The following is a 16,549-nucleotide window of genomic DNA, read 5'->3' on the forward strand; positions in this document are numbered from 1 at the left end:
TGATGCTCCAATGCCATCCAAAAATTTTTTGATAACCCAAGATTGCTGGAATTTTTCGAAAGCTCTGCACATGACTAATGTGCAGACATAGTGGATAACCACTGAGAGCATCACTATATTAGGACAGTGGCTTTTAAAGCAATGTTTTATGTGCAGGAAATTCTTCAAATAAATTTTAGAAGTAAGCTGAACTTGAAAAACTTTCCAAAGTAGAGCTGCAGCAGAGTGGAGGAAGTTAGAGGTCAGGAAGTGAGGCTAGGGTTTTAGATTGATGATAAGTTGCGGATATTTTGTCTAGAACACAAATATGAGGGTACTTCAAAAAGTTCATGGAAACAGAATTAAGTAAGTTAATTTCAGTGCAAATGTTTTTTTAAACTCTGGGACAGGTATTTGGCCTGGCAGCTGAGATACCTGTATCTCATATCAGAATACCTGGGTTTGGGCCTTGGCTCCACCCCTGATTCCAGTTTCCTGCTAATGAGGACCCTGGGAGGCAGCATGTGATAATTCAAGTGGTTTTGGGTTCCTGCCACCCACATTGGAGACCTAGAGTTCATATCTCTTAGCTTCAACCTGGTTTAGTCCAGGAGCCTGTTCTCCCACCCCATCTCTCTGTGGCTCTCTGCTTTTCAAATAAAATACAATAACATCCACACATTGTTTTTTCTTGAGAAGCATTTTTCATGAACTTCTAGAAGTACTGCCATATACAAATAAAATAGTAACTCCTCAAATATAAAAAGATAGACTGGATAGCATAATATAGCACAATAATTTGTATGTTAATTGATACAGCAACTTAAAATGATCTCTTAAGAATAAAATTATGTGAAAAATTAGTTGCTCTTTGCATTTTTGAGTTAAGACAGTATAGCATGTTTCTTTAACAACACAATAAATAGATTTTAATAATATAAAAGGAAGTTTTGATGTATTTCATATAAAATATACTGTACAATATCAATCACTGTAAAAGAACCAAAAAAAAAATAGTGTAAACAGATGAACTTTGTATTGGTATCAAATGCTCTATAGTATTCCCTTCAGACTTCTTTAAAGAAACTAAGGACCAGATAAATGCAGAATTTTTAAGGAACAGCCTGGAGCTAACAGCAGGTGATTCTCTGGCTTGTAGTGATTATAAGCTGTGGGGCTTTTTTTAATTTGGTAAAAATGACTGATCATTGTGCCCTTGTCTAAGGCATGCTTCATCATCTTCAAGTACTTTTTTGGCCAAAGAATTCTAAACATAGAGTGTCCCTAATAAGCTCAGTATTGGACTGAACAAGACTGATTTGAGAACTATTGGCAGGAGTAGCTGCAATTATTAAATTTACTGAAGAATAAGGCAAGGTAGTAAGTTGGCTCTTTGTCAAATGGCAGTAGTCTTATTAGCAAAAAGTCATCATTTGTAGGGTCAGAGTGAAAGGCTCTAAAGGATTCATTCTGTCCTAATTATAGTTTCACCTATACATATTATGCAAAGCTAATATTTAAAGCATTTGCCAAAATTAACTTCCTCTGCATGTTCTATTACAGTGCAGTGAATTGCAGCAGCTTTTTATGTCCTGCTGCTTTTGTATGCCATAATAATCTATAATTACGGGTTTGCTCCAAATGCTGTAGGGTTTGTTTAATCTGACAATCTGAAAAGACAACCCTGAATAGACTTATTTAAATGAATACTAGTTACATAAAGACATAGAAGCATCAATATCTTCATTTTGCATTTTCTCACAAGGCTGGTTACTTTAGAATTTTATTTTGAATGTCTAAATTAGAGAATATCATGTCTTCTTTGTGTCTTAGTAGATAAGTATGAGAGATGTATGTTCTATATTTTATAGCTCAAAAGTAAATCTAATTGCCCAATTAACACATTGAGAGGTATTTACATTTATGCATATAGCTTGAATTTAGAGAAGCAACTTAGGGAAGAAAAAAATGCCTTTATCTGCATATGAAATCTAAATTTATTCTTTGTTTTCAGGTTTAATAATTTTGATAGATTTATGAACAAGCTCTTTTATTAAAGTTATATTAATTTATTTGAAAGGCTGAGAGAAACAGCAAGCCAGAGTTTCCATCTGCTAGTTCACTCCCCAAATGCCCAGAAATGTCCAGGACTAGGCTGGGCTGGGCTGAAGTTAGGAGTCAGGAACTTAATCTAGGTCTTGCATATGAATGACAGGAATAAAACTGCTTGATTCATCACTGCTAACTCCCAGGGTGCACATTGGCTAAAAGCTGGAATCAGGAACCTGACTGGGAATCAAACCCAGCCATTCTGATGTGGGATGCAGCTGCCCTAACAAGCATCTTGGCTGCTAGGCCAAATGCCCAGCCCCAGACAAGTTCTTTGAAACTGCATTCCCACTGTCTGCTCCTTGAGAAGGGGATGTATAGGATGGACTGGTACCTGGGATTGGGGGTTTATGTTTTAGGGAAAAACTGACTCATTCTTGGAATTTATTTATGAGCAAGTTTGAAAAACATTAAACATATATCTTGTAATTCTCAAAATTGAATGACTTAGATCATTTCTGTTATATGCAGTGTTGTATATAATACTTTTAAATTTACATTTATAAGTAAGTCTGTTATTCTTACAGAAAAATGACATTTAAGAAGTTTTATTGTGATTTATCCATGATCACAGAGCATGGCAATTATCCTGTGATAATTTCTATCAAATTACACTCTTTCCCTTGTTCGTAAGTTAAACTTTTGTGTTCTCTTAATATTCACTACTTAGAATACATCACCTCTTTATCACACAGAGGCAAGAAAGGAAGAGTAAAGAATAGATTTTTCCTATATCAAAAGTTTTGAATTCATTAATTGTATTTTTTTCACTACCACTTGAAACATCATTTTTCGGTTGATCCTGACCATTTAGTATTTTATGCTAAGTAGTACTTTCTTCTGAAGTTCATACACACAGAAAATTGAGTTTTGCATTCATTATTTTCTAATGTTTCCAAGAAAAGGCAATTTAACAAAAGAAAAAAAATGTGAAAATTAGAGTTGTGGTAAAGGGTGAGATGACACTGAGCTAGAAAGCAGAAGACCAGCCCTGGTGTGAAATTTCCTGTAGCAGGCAAGTCACAGCTTTGTGAACCCTCTGCGCTCATGTGCAAACTGAGGAGCACGAGCTGGATCAGCCTCTTAGATTCAGAGTTGTTAGAGGAGAAGGGGAAGCAGACACTAGACGCAGGCCACCCATGTGTTTCTTTCTCCTTTGTTTATAGTCTTAATTAAGATTAACCATTTAGTGTTGTCATCTATTGTTCTGTGGTTGATTTTTCAGAACTAGCCTTATACATGTAATTTAAAAGCTCTGTGGCCAGCATTGTAGCTCAGGGGGTTAAGCCGCCACCTGCAACGTCATCATCCCATATCAGAACACCAGTTTGAGTCCTGGTTACTGTGCTTCCAATCCTGGGAAAGTAGCAGAAGGTGGCCCAAGTACTTGGGCCTCTGCAACCCATCTGGAAGGCCCAGATGGCGTTCCAGTCTCCTGGCTTGGGCTGGAGAGGCCATTGTGACTGTTTAGGGAGTAAACCAGTAGATGAAGATCTGTTTCTCTCTCTCTCTTTCTCTCTCTCTCTCTTCCTCTTTCTCTCTCTCTCTCACTCTCTCATTCTCTGAATCTATCACTCTCTGTCACTCTTCCTTTCAAATAAATAAATCTTTTAATTTTTTTAAAAAATAGAAACCTCAGTGCCAGTGCTGTGGCGTAGCAGGTAAAGCCACTGTCTACAGTGCCAGCATCGCTTATGGGCGCCAATTCGAGTCCCAGCTGCTCTACTTTCAATCCAGCTCCCTGCTAATGGCCTGGGAAAGCAGCAGAAGATGGCCCAAGGATTTGGGCCCCTGCACCCACATGGGAAACTCTGAAGAAGCTCCAGGCTCCTGGCTTCGGATTGGTGCAGCTCCTACCCTTGTGGCCATTTGGGGAGTGAACCAGCGGATGGGAAGACCTCTCCTCTCTCTGCCTCTGCCCCCGCCTCGCTGTAACTCTGCCTCTCAAATAAATAAATCTTTTTTAAAAATTTTAAAACCTCAATGTAATTGAAGCCTTCTAAATAAACTATTAGATATTCATATGTATGTGGACAAAAAAACTTGAATGAATGATAATTGAAGATTATAGGCTTTAAGATTAAGGTTGGGATACTAATAATATATAAAACCAACCAAAGCCCAAAGAAAGCTATTCTTTTTTTCACAGATGAAGAAGTTGATGTTGGTGTTAGTGGATAGCAGCTATTTGCTTACTCTCTGTTTATGCTCAATGGTATTGGTTCTTAATCCTGAGAGTGCTAACCTTGAAAATGTCACATGATTCTATCTTGCCTTTTTTTTAGTGATCATAACTAGCAGTGTACAAGCCAGTCTCTTATTTTTCAAGTTAGGTTACAGGCATTTAAAAATACATATTTATTTTATTTATTTGAAAGTTACTAAGAGGGAGGGAGAGACAATGAGAAAAAGATCTATCTGTAGGTTCACTCCCAAAATGGCTGAAATGAGTGGGGCTGGGATAGGTTGAAGCCAGGATCCTGGAACTCCATGCAGGTCTCCCATGTGGGTGGCAGGGACCCAAAGACTTGGGCCATCTTCTGCTGCTTTCCCAGGTGCATTAGCAGGGAGCTAGATTAGAAGTGGAGCAGCCAGGACTCTATAACCAGTGCTCATATGGGATGCCAGCACTACAGACAGTGGCTTGACTCACTGTACCACAATGCTGGCTCCACAGTCATTGTTGAATATGTGTGTGGAAACCTAAGCCCTACTGTTTCTAACTGATTAACTTCTAGAGGATATAAACAGTACTCCCATGAGGTCATTCTGTGATTCTAGAGAATATAAACAACACTCACACAAGGTCACTCTGCAACTGGTGGAATAATAAAAGCAACACAAATACTCCAAAATTCTGTCTAAAACTAAATAAATACAAGAGCACTATAACCACTTGTAAGCACTTGCAGACATAAATGCTTCTTTACCAAAGACAACTCTTCTTTTACATCTTAGATGGAAAGTAACAAGATAACCATTAATCACTTGTTCACACTTCTTGACACCACTCAATCCAAAACTGGCTTCCACATCAACCTTCTTGAGAATCACACTGGGTGTTTTCAGCTAGTTGGTTTTGACAAGTGATTGTCTGTTTTCTTGTTTTCCACTTTACTGTCTTTCTATATTCTCTACTTTTCTTTTGCCCTATGCTTCTTTTTCCTGACTTTGAGACACCTTGCCTTTCCAGATGTCATAAACACTATATTCTTTGAGCTTTCTTTTTACTGCTTTCTGTGATTTTGTTTTTTAAATTTTGAGAAACAGAAAGAGACAGATAGGAAGAGATCTCCTATCCACTGGTTACCTCCCCAAATGCCCACACAGTCCAGACTGAGCCAAGTCAAAGCAGAGAACTCACTTTAGATCTCTTACATGGGAGACCCTGCCGCCACCTCCTGGAGTGTACATTAAAGGAAGCTAGATGCAGGAGCAGGCTAGGACATGAATTCAGGCATGTGGGATGCAGGCTTACAAATATGTGACTTATCTACTAGACCAAATGCCTACCTTGTCCATGATTTCTGTTACTTTTTAAAAAATTTTTATTTATTTATTTGAAAGGCAGAGTTATAGAGAGGGACAGTTGCAGAGACAGAGAGATGTCTTCCACCTGCTAGTTCATTCCCCAAATGGCTCCAACAGCCAGGGTTGGGGCAGATTAAAGCCAAGAGCCGGGAACATCATCCGGGTTTCCCACGTGAGAGCAAGGGCTCAAATACTTGGGCCATCTTCCTGTGCTTTCCCAATGCATTAGCAGGGAGCTAAATGGGAAATGGAGCAGCCGGGATTCAAATTGCCATCCATATGGGATGCCAGCGCCACAGGCTGCAGCTTAACCCATATGCCACAGTGCTGGCCCCTGTTAAATTATTCTTGTCAGTATGCTTCTTGATTATTCACTCTTCTGATGTACTTAAGGATGGAAAAGATTTTTTTTTTTAAGATTTATTTATTTATTTGAAAGTCAGAGTTAAACAGAGAGGAGAGGCAGAGAGAAAGAGGTCTTCCATCCGCTGTTTCACTCCCCAGATGGCCGCAACGGCCAGAGCTGCGCCAATCTGAAGACAGGAGCCAGGAGCTTCTTCTGAGACTCCCACGCGGGTGCAGGGGCCCAAGGACTCAGGCCATAGCAGAGAGCTGGATTGGAAGTGGAGCAGCCGGGACTAGAACCGGCACCCGTATGGGATGTCGGCGCTTCAGGCCAGGGCATTAACCTGCTGCGCCACAGTGCCAGCCCCTGGAAAAGATTTCTTGCTATTACAATAGACCACCTTGACCTGGAAGAATACCTTAGATAATATAAGAAGGTCCATCAAATAGTTTTTCCTTTAAATCTTACTTGGCATGTGCTACCTATACTGACTTGCTGTTTAAATCGATTCCAACTCCTTAAGCTTCATTAGAATACCCCTTTCCCAGAAACACTTTTATATCCTCAGTAAAAGTCAGAATTAAATGACATTTAAGGTGTGCTGCAAGCTATCTTTCTGAATCTAGCATCTTCCTTGATGTAAGAGACTTAACAGTTGGGGAGATTTCATTGGCTTTTTAATCTGTAATTTCAAGGGCTTGTTTATAAGACTTAATTTTTTTTTTTAACTTGAGAGGCAGAAAAATAGAGACTGATGGACAGAACACAGTTCCCATCTGCTGGTTCACTCCACAAATGCCCACAATGGCCAGGGCTGGGTTGGGCCAAAGCCAGGAGCCAGGAACACAGTGCAGGTCTCCCATATGGGTGGCAGGGATGCAGCTACTGTGCTTCCCCATGCTGCCTCCCAGGGTATGCATTAGCAGGAAGCTGGAATTGGAAGTGGAGTCAGGACTTGAATCCAGTCACTCTGGTACCGCATGCTGGTGTCCCAGCTGGTATCTTAACAGTTAGGCCAAATGCCCGCCCTGATTTATAAGATTTCATGTAAAGGCTTTATTTTAAATTCTGGATTCATTAGTAAAAATCTCCCAAAAAGGCTACCTTATCAGATGAAACTTAATCACAAAACAGTTTTCTTCCCTCTTTGCCATGATTCCTGAAATACAGAATCTAAACTGGAAATATTACTACTTACTCAAATACTTGTGTTTTTAACAATGTGATGAACTCCCTATGTATGTCTAACATTTCAGTGTCAGATGACTTCCTAGGAAGATGTAGTGTTCTCACTCATTTATGTATTTTTGTTTTTATTTTCAGTGAAAACTCAAATGCAACAAGGATTAATCTCTATAGCAGCTCGCACTGTTATTACGCATCTGGTGAATCACTTGGGCCATTATCCAATGAGTGGTGGTCCTGCTATGTTAACAAGTCAGGTGTGTGAAAATCACGACAATCATTACAGTGAAAGTACTGAACTGTCTCCTGAACTTTTTGAGAGTCCAAACATTCAGTTCTTTGTATTAAACAATACAACTTTAGTATCCTGTATCCAGATCAGATCAGAAGAGAGTATGCCTGGAGGGGGTTTATCTGCTGGCCTCGCATCGGCCAACTCAAATGTCAGAATCATAGTACGTGATCTCTCTGGAAAATATTCGTGGGATTCTGCTATACTGTATGGCCCACCTCCTGTAAGTGGCTTGTCAGAACCTACATCTTTTGTACTTTCATTGTCTCACCAAGAGAAGCCTGAAGAGCCTCCTGCATCTAATGAATGCTTAGAAGACGTAACAGTAAAAGATGAACTTTCTGTCCAGTTTAAACGATTTAGAGAAACTGTCCCAACTTGGGATACAATAAGAGATGAAGAAGATGTTCTTGATGAGCTTTTGCAGTATTTAGGTGTTACTAGTCCTGAATGCTTACAGAGAACTGGAATCTCACTTAATATTCCTGCTCCACAACCTGTATGCATTTCTGAAAAACAGGAAAATGATGTAATTAATGCCATCCTTAAGCAACATACAGAGGAAAAAGAATTTGTTGAGAAGCACTTTAATGATTTAAACATGAAAGCCATGGAACAAGATGAACCAATACCTCAAAAACCTCAGTCAGCATTTTATTACTGCCGATTGCTTCTTAGTATACTGGGAATGAATTCCTGGGACAAACGGTAAGAGCAAAGGAGAAATTTTTATTTTCTTAAAGAAAAGTTTGTCTTACTCATCTAATGAAGAATTATCTATCCGTTCTTATTTGCACTAACTTTTAATCTACCAATTAGTTCTTTGACCAGTAGGCACATTGTTTTGAGACACTAATACCAGGAATTAACAGTGATAAAAGATAATTTAATAGATGAAATTATTAACATTTTCAAAATGAATATCGGAAGTGTTTGATTTAGAAATTGTACTCATATAACTGGAAAAAAATTTATTTTTCCAACCTTCATACCAACCTATTTTTAGAAAAAGCACAGTCTACTTATTTCTGTTTTGAATAAGGCAAGTTAATTCAGGATCAAACCAAGAAAGGAATCTGGATTTTTTTTCACTGTTTTTTGTGATGCATATTACAATACCTTATTAAAAACTTAAGATAGGCCGGCGCCGTGGCTCAACAGGCTAATCCTCCACCTTGCGGCGCCGGCACACCGGGTTCTAGTCCCGGTCGGGGTGCTGGATTCTGTCCCGGTTGTCCCTCTTCCAGGCCAGCTCTCTGCTGTGGCCCAGGAGTGCAGTGGAGGATGGCCCAAGTCCTTGGGCCCTGCACCCCATGGGAGACCAGGAGAAGCACCTGGCTTCTGCCTTTGGATCAGCGCAGTGCGCCGGCCGCAGCACGCTGGCCGCGGCAGCCATTGGAGGGTGAACCAACGGCAAAGGAAGACCTTTGTCTCTCTCTCTCTCACTATCCACTCTGCCTGTCAAAAAATTAAAAAAAAAAAAAACAACTTAAGATAAACACATGAAGTATTCAAATAAGTTAGGTAGGAGTTAAATGAAAAGAATATTATAGTATCATCAGAAGACCTGGGAATCACTTTGAATCACTTAACCCTTGAGCATCATGCTGTAGTCTACAAATTGAGAATAATTCCACCTCACATAGCCATGAGAATTAAGTAATGTACATAAAAGACAAAATATTGGATTCTAATGTACAACATTGTTCGTATATGAGTAAATTTAGTTTTTAATTATGTTATGAAAAGCTGTACAAAAATGGAAGCAGAATTATTAATAAAATGCATGGTAGGAAAGGAAACTCAGATGCCACTAGACAAATTCTAAAGTAATTCAAATACATGTGAAGCATTGAAATGGAGTTCTGCTGACTTGTTTAGTATTTATATTCTTACTTGATTTAAACCCTTCCCTATATTAGAAGGGAATATCCTGGCCGGTGCCGTGGCTCACTTTGCTAATCCTCCACCTGCTGCCCTGGCACCCCGGGTTCTATTCCTGGTTGGGGCGCCAGGTACTAGTCCTGGTTGCTTCTCTTCCAGTCCAGCTCTCTGCTGTGGCTTGGGAAGGCAGTAGAGGATGGCCCAAGTGCTTGGGCCCTGCACCCACATGGGAGATCGGGAGGAAGTACCCGGCTCCTGGCTTTGGATCAGCGTGGCGCTGGCCATAGCTGCCATTAGCGGAATGAACCAACAGAAGGAAGACCTTTCTCTCTGTCTCTCTCTCTCACTGTCTATAACTCTCTCTCTGTCTGTCTCTCACTGTCTAACTGTACCTGGCAAAAATAAATAAATAAATAAAAAGAAGGGAATATCCTCTATGGGAAAGTCATGTTGTATCAGAAATACAGTTCGCCTTACGGTATGTCCAACTACAGGTAAATGCCAGTCAATTATAGGATAAATGTGTTCTATTCTTTATCTGTGGTATGGTTGTAATGTGTTGTCTCTTGAGAAAAATATTAAAGCATTGATCTCATCAATATAACTTATACATTTCTAGCACCCATAAAAGATATTTGGTAAATTTAGATACTGCTTCAAAATATAAATGTACATAATAGTATAAAATAAGGATGTAAACAAATACCATCTTTATTGCACCTGCTTAGTTGTGATGATTTAGATTTCATAAATAGTTTATTTCTCATGTGGTACAACTTTATCACATATTTTTATGAAACTCTTAAGAAGGAACCTACAAGTGCTTTTATTCATTTCTCTGGACCTAAGTTTGGGAAGCTCACATCTGCAGGGAAGATCAAAGAGGCCAACAGATGTGCTGTGCTAGCTGAAGTACACAGGGCCTGTTAGAAATAATGACATACATTCTCTACATTTTTTTAGGGTCTGTTCTCCTTTGTTAAAAATATGAAAAGGCAAGAAAAGTTTAAAAGTTGCATGAGTAGAGTGGAGAGTTTTTCCAGGACTGTCATGTCATTCACTGCGAAGGGGATGACAATGTTTATAAATCTCTCCATTTAGGAGGAGCTTTCATCTCCTGAAGAAAAATGAAAAGCTACTTAGAGAACTTAGAAACCTGGATTCAAGGCAGTGGTAAGTTGTTGGAAAACCCTCATATCTGTAACTAGCAACTCTTCGCTGTTTCTTTCTTTTGAATAATATGAAAAATAATGCATTGTTGATTTATAACTTTCTGAGCAGAAACTAAGAAATCTTTGGAATAAGAAATTAAAGAAAAAATTAAGATTGCATTAAGATGTTTGATATCTTTGAATTCTTTATACCTTTTTCATGAGTTTCATAATCATCTTCTAGACCACAGAAAACTAACTGAACCTGTAAAATATCTTTTGTTTTTTCCCACACATACAAACAATAGTTGCAGCTCTGATTAAATCTAGTGATTCTGGTGCGTTAGGTAGCCACTTTGAAACAAACCTTCCACTGTTACATCATTGTTCTACAGGAATGCAAAGTGGATGAAATGATGTTGGCCTGTCCCACCTTAACTGCCTCTGGATCTTCCCTTCTTTAAATTTCTGTTCCTCTCTCTCACTAGCACTCTGCCTTTCAAAATAAGTAAAAAGTAAATAAATCTTTTTAAAAATTAAAGTAAAATTTCTGTGTTCAGCCATCTTCTCTTGCTTACCTTCATTTCAAAAAAGTTGTTTTTTTCTCCTGTATATCCTTGTGCTTTCCACCTCATCTAGCGGCTTTAAGATATTCTTCAAAAAGTTATCCTCTTTATCTTGTTTTTCTGCTTAGTCCTCTTACCATACACGTTTGTTGTCTACATTAAAACACAACAGAAAAATAATTTGCCTCAGTCACTATCTTTCAAGCTTTTCCTCTCTCATGCCTCTTAGTATCAAATTTATGGACAAATAAAATCTTTATTCATTTCCTGTAGTTCCTAACTGGTTTTTATTGTGATGCTTTTTAGCTTCCTTTGAAAACCTAAAACAGAAAATAATCCATATATTTTGTAACATTATTGCTAACATGTGTTTATTTTCAGTCTCTTGTTTTAGATGGATATATTTTTTACAAAACTGGACTCAACAAAATTTTTTTTTTGCTTTATTCCTCATTTAGATATTTTTCAAAAATAACCTTTCAGGTTGCCAAATTCTGTGACTATTGGACATTTACATTGTTTTTCTCTTTTTTTCTAAAGATTTTATTTATTTATTTGAGATGTAGAGTCACAGACAATGAGAAGAAGAGACAGAGAGAAAGGTCTTCCTTCTGCTGGTTCACTCCCCAAATGGCCACAATGGCCAGAGCTGCGCCGATCTGAAGCCAGGAGCTTCTTCCCTGTCTCCCACATGGGTGCAGGGGCCCAAGCACCTGGGCCATCTTCCACTGCTTTCCCAGGCCATAGCAGAAAGCTAAACTGGAAGAGGGGCAGCCGGGACTAGAACTGGCACCCATATGGGATGCCAGCGCCGCAGGTGGAGGATTAACCTACTGTGCCATGACGCCAGCCCCTACATTGTTTTTCATTTCTTATCCTAGGATAGATTCCTAGCTATAGAATTATTGAGCCAAAACATAAAGTATTTTTGGGCCATATATTTTACAAAATAACTACTTTAAGCGATAATTTGTAATTCCACTAACATTGTGTAAGAACCCCTATATAACTTCAGCCTAGCCAGCAGACGATATTAATCACTGTTTTCTTAATCTTAAAAAAAATTGACTAATTTTAATTATTTGTGGGCTACAGTGTGATATTTCAATATATGAATACAGTATGTACTGATCAAGACCGGGTAATCAACATTTCCCCTTCTTTGACCTTACTTTATGATTGGAGGCTTGGAGCTTTGTTCATAGGCTATTTACTTGTTTATTGTGAACAATAATCTCCTCACTATGCTGTGTAACCCAGAAATTTAGTCCTTCAATAAAACTCTGATTCAGTACTCATCATTCATACTACTTCTAGCCCTCTCAGTCTCTAGTAGTCACATTCTTTGTTCACATTGAGTGGGGTTTTTTTTTAAGCTTTCACATAGGAGGGAGAACATTCAGTATTTGTCTTTTTTTTAAGTTTTTATTTAATGAATGCATTTTTTCATAGGTACAACTTTAGGAATATAGTGTAGAATCTGTCATATTGACAGAATTTAATCCTATTTATGGCAGAATAATATTCCACTGTGTGTATACACCACATTTTATTTATCCATTCATCTGATGATGGACACCTTTTTTGTAATCCATGCATTGTGTTTTCATAATACACATTTCCTTGAACATTTCGAAGTATCCTTATATTTGCGAGAGTTTCCCTGATTAGTTGTTTACCTTTTGGTTTTAAATAACTTCAGATTATATAAAAATAGTCATATTTCCGATTTTTTTCTTTGCATTTCCTTGTTTGTTGTGCTTACTGAGTTCTGTCTTAAAATCAGTTTATTTTTTTAAAAGATTTATTTATTTAATTGAAAGAGTTACACAGAGAGAGGAGAGGCAGAGAGAGAGAGAGGTCCTACATCTGATGGTTCACTCCCTAATTAGCCGCCACAGCTGGAGCTGCACCGATCTGAAGCCAGGGTCCAGGAGCCTCTTCCGAGTCTCTCACGCGGGTAAAGTGGCCCAAGGACTCAGACCATCTTCCACTGCTTTCCCAGCCATAGCAGGGAGCTGGATGGAAAGTAGAGCAGCCAGGTCTCGAACCAGTGCCCATACAGGATGCCAGTGCTCCAGGCCAGAGCATTAACCCACTGTACCACAGCGCCGGCCCCTTGAAATCAGTTTAACGCTGTATTCTATTTCCTTCTAGATGTTTATTTGGTTGAGGAGATAATTTATTCCTTTATGCATTCTGAGATACGTTTTGAATTATGAAATGAGTATCAGAAGTAGTTGAATGTTGAAAAATAGTCTGATTTGTTGAATAATCCATACCTCTCCCATTGATTTGGTGTTTCTCTTATCAAATATTAACCTGTCTCCTTCAAACTATTTCTGTTGATAGGTCTATCCTTTTGTGAAATGTTACCTTGTTTAATTTATTATACCTTTATATTTTAATATCTGATAGGTCCAGTCTTCTTCCTTACCCCACTCTGGCATATATACGTGGGTTTTTTTCCCTTCAATAGTGTCACCTGTTTATTCTTCCCAAGTACGTATTAGAGTTATGCTGTTGTTTTCCAGAGGGGGGGAAAAAAACTCATAAATATTTTAATTGGATTTTCAATAAAAATCTCATATTGGGGGCTGACATTGTGCTGTAGCAGGTTAAACTGCCACCTCTGACACCAGCATTCCATATGAGTGCCAGGTCGTGTCCTAGCTGCTCCACTTTGGATACAGCTCCCTGCTAATGGCCTTGGAAAGCTAATGGGAAGGCAACCCAATTCCTTAGGCCCCCACACCCACGTGAGAGACACAGATGAAGCTCCTGGCTCCTGGCTTTGGCCTGGCCCAGCCCTAGCCATTGTGGCCATTTGGGGAATGAACCAGTGGATGGAAGCTCACTTACTCTCTCCCCCTCTCCCTCCCTCTCCTCTCTCTTCACTCTCTGTAACTCTGCCTTTCAAATAAATAAATCATTAAAAAAAAAAAAAGTCAAATGGGGAACCAGTACTGTGGCATAGAACTCTGCCTGCAATGCCAGCATCCCATATGGGTGTGGATTCAAGTCCTGGCTATTCCACTTCCCATCCAGCTCTCTGCTAACGCACTCAGGAAAGCAACAGAAAATCTGTCTCCTCCTCTCTCTGTATCTCTGCTTTCAAATAAATAAATAAACAAATATTTAATATAGAACATAAAAATCTCATATGGGGGGAATAGGCACTGTTAAAATTATCATTTTCTCCGTTCTTGGTCATGGTGTGTTTTTCATCTATTCTGAGAAACAGATATTACTTGTATGAATGTTCCTAGGTGTTTTATTACTTTGTTTCTATTCCAAAATAGATTTTACCCCCTCTATATCTCCTGTGCTTTTCTATTTTAGTATTTACCTTGTATCCAAACACTTTGTTGAATTCTCTTATTTATTTTAAACATTATATAATTATTTCTCATGGTTTGTTTAGGTCCATAATCATTATCTGCAGATAATCTCCTTTTCAGTAATTATGCCTATTTTTGCTATTTTGCTATATTTTGCTTCTGTTGAGTCTTTTGCACTGGCTAGAACTAGCAAATTGGTGGTAAGTATAGTATAGTAATAGTGAGAATCCTTGTCTTGCCTTATTGAATTGGAAATAGCTCTTCTGTTTCATTAAGGAGGATACTATTTGTTGGTTTAAAACAGCAGTTTCTATTGTGCTAAAGAAGTAGCCTGTCTTCTGAAAGTTTTTATAAGGAAAACATGTTAAATGTTAGAAAAATCCTTTTCAGCATATATTGAGTTCTCATATAGTATGATTTCTTAACTAATAGTATTTTAATAAGATCACTAGATAACTAATACTAGATAATTTTTCTGTATATAAGTCCTGTCTTTTCTTTTGACTTCTCACTGTGTTACATTTATTAGAAATTAGTTTTTTTAGAATCACTAGATTATAATTTAATATTTAATTAAAGACACTACTTTTCAAAACTTCAAAATATTCTTATACCTTCTAGTCAGTTATAGAAAAACTTGATCTTTGGGATTGAGGCCAATAGTTTCTTTTTTTTAACTTTTATTTAATAAATATAAATTTCCAAAGTACAGCTTTTGGATTACCGTGGCTTTTCCCCTCATAACCTCCCTTCCACCTGCAACCATCCCATGTCCTGCTCCCTCTCCCATCCCATTCACATCAAGATTCATTTTCAAATATCTTTATATACAGAAGATCAATTTAGTATATATTAAGTAAAGATTTCAACAGTTTGCACCCACACAGACACACAAAGTATAAAGTACTGTTTGAGTACTAGTTATACCGTTAATTCACATTGTACAACACAATAAGGACAGAGATCCTACATGGGGAGTAAGTGCAGAGTGACTCCTGTTGTTAACAGTTGACACTTATTTATGGCATCAGTAGTCACCCGAGGCTCTTGTCGTGAGTTGGCAAGGCTATGGAAGCCTCTTGAGTTCGCCAGCTCTGATCTTATTTAGACAAGGTCATAGTCAAAGTGGAAGTTCTCTCCTCCTTCAGAGAAAGGTACCTCCTTTTTTGATGGCCCGTTCTTTCCACTGGGATCTTACAAAGATCTTTCACTTAGGGTGTTTTGTTTTGTTTTGTTTTTGTTTTTGTTTTTTTTTTTGCCATTGTATTTGCTTTCCATGCCTGAAATACTCTCCTGGGCTCTTCAGCCAGATCCAAATGCCTTTAGGGCTGATTCTGAGGCCAGAGTGCTGTTTAGGACATCTGCCATTCTATGAGTCTGCTGTGTATCCCGCTTCCTATGTTGGATCATACTCTCCTTTTTAATTCTATCAGTTAGTATTCACAGACACTAGTCTTGTTTATGTGATCCCTTTGACTCTTAATCCTATCATTATGATCAATTGTGTACTGAAACTGATCACTTTGACTAGTGAGATGGCATTGGTACATGCCACCTTGATGGGATTGAATTGGAATCCCCTGATACGTTTCTAACTCTACTGTTTGGGGCAAGTCCAATTGAGCATGTGCCAAACTATACATCTCCTCCCTCTCTTATTCCCACTCTATATTTAACAGGGATCACTTTTCAGTTAAATTTAAACACCTAAGAATAACTGTGTGTTAATTAAAGAGTTCAACCGATAGTATTAAAAAGAACAAAAAAATACTGAAAGGGATAAAGTATTAAGTTGTTCCTCAACAGTCAGGACAAGGGCTGATCAATATCATCAAAATATCCATTCTCTTAAAAGCAATTCAATGTGGTAACAATCAAAATACCAAAGACATTCTTCTCAGATCTGGAAAAAATGATGCTGAAATTCATATGGAGGCACAGGAGACCTCGAATAGCTAAAGCAATCTTGTACAACAAAAACAAAGCCAGAGGCATCACAATACCAGATTTCAGGACATACTACAGGGCAGTTATAATCAAAACAGCATGGTACTGGTACAGAAACAGATGGATAGACCAATGGAATAGAATAGAAACACCAGAAATCAATCCAAACATCTACAGCCAACTTATATTTGATCAAGGATCTAAAACCAATTCCTGGA

General features: G+C 38.3%; 1 protein-coding gene across 3 annotated transcripts in view; it reads left to right on the plus strand.

Annotated features, from left to right (window-relative positions):
• The window catches only part of RALGAPA1 (Ral GTPase activating protein catalytic subunit alpha 1), a 265,029-nt gene that overhangs the window by 181,645 nt on the left and 66,835 nt on the right, over nt 1–16,549 (plus strand). For all 3 annotated transcript variants that reach the window (XM_062205258.1, XM_062205261.1, XM_062205260.1), the window contains exons 33-34: nt 7,289–8,150; nt 10,428–10,499. In XM_062205258.1, coding sequence (XP_062061242.1) covers nt 7,289–8,150; nt 10,428–10,499 — 934 coding nt within the window. The remainder of the gene's footprint in view (nt 1–7,288; nt 8,151–10,427; nt 10,500–16,549) is intronic.

The sequence above is a fragment of the Lepus europaeus genome, chromosome 11 (genome assembly GCF_033115175.1).
Source record: "Lepus europaeus isolate LE1 chromosome 11, mLepTim1.pri, whole genome shotgun sequence".
Taxonomy (NCBI): domain Eukaryota; kingdom Metazoa; phylum Chordata; class Mammalia; order Lagomorpha; family Leporidae; genus Lepus; species Lepus europaeus.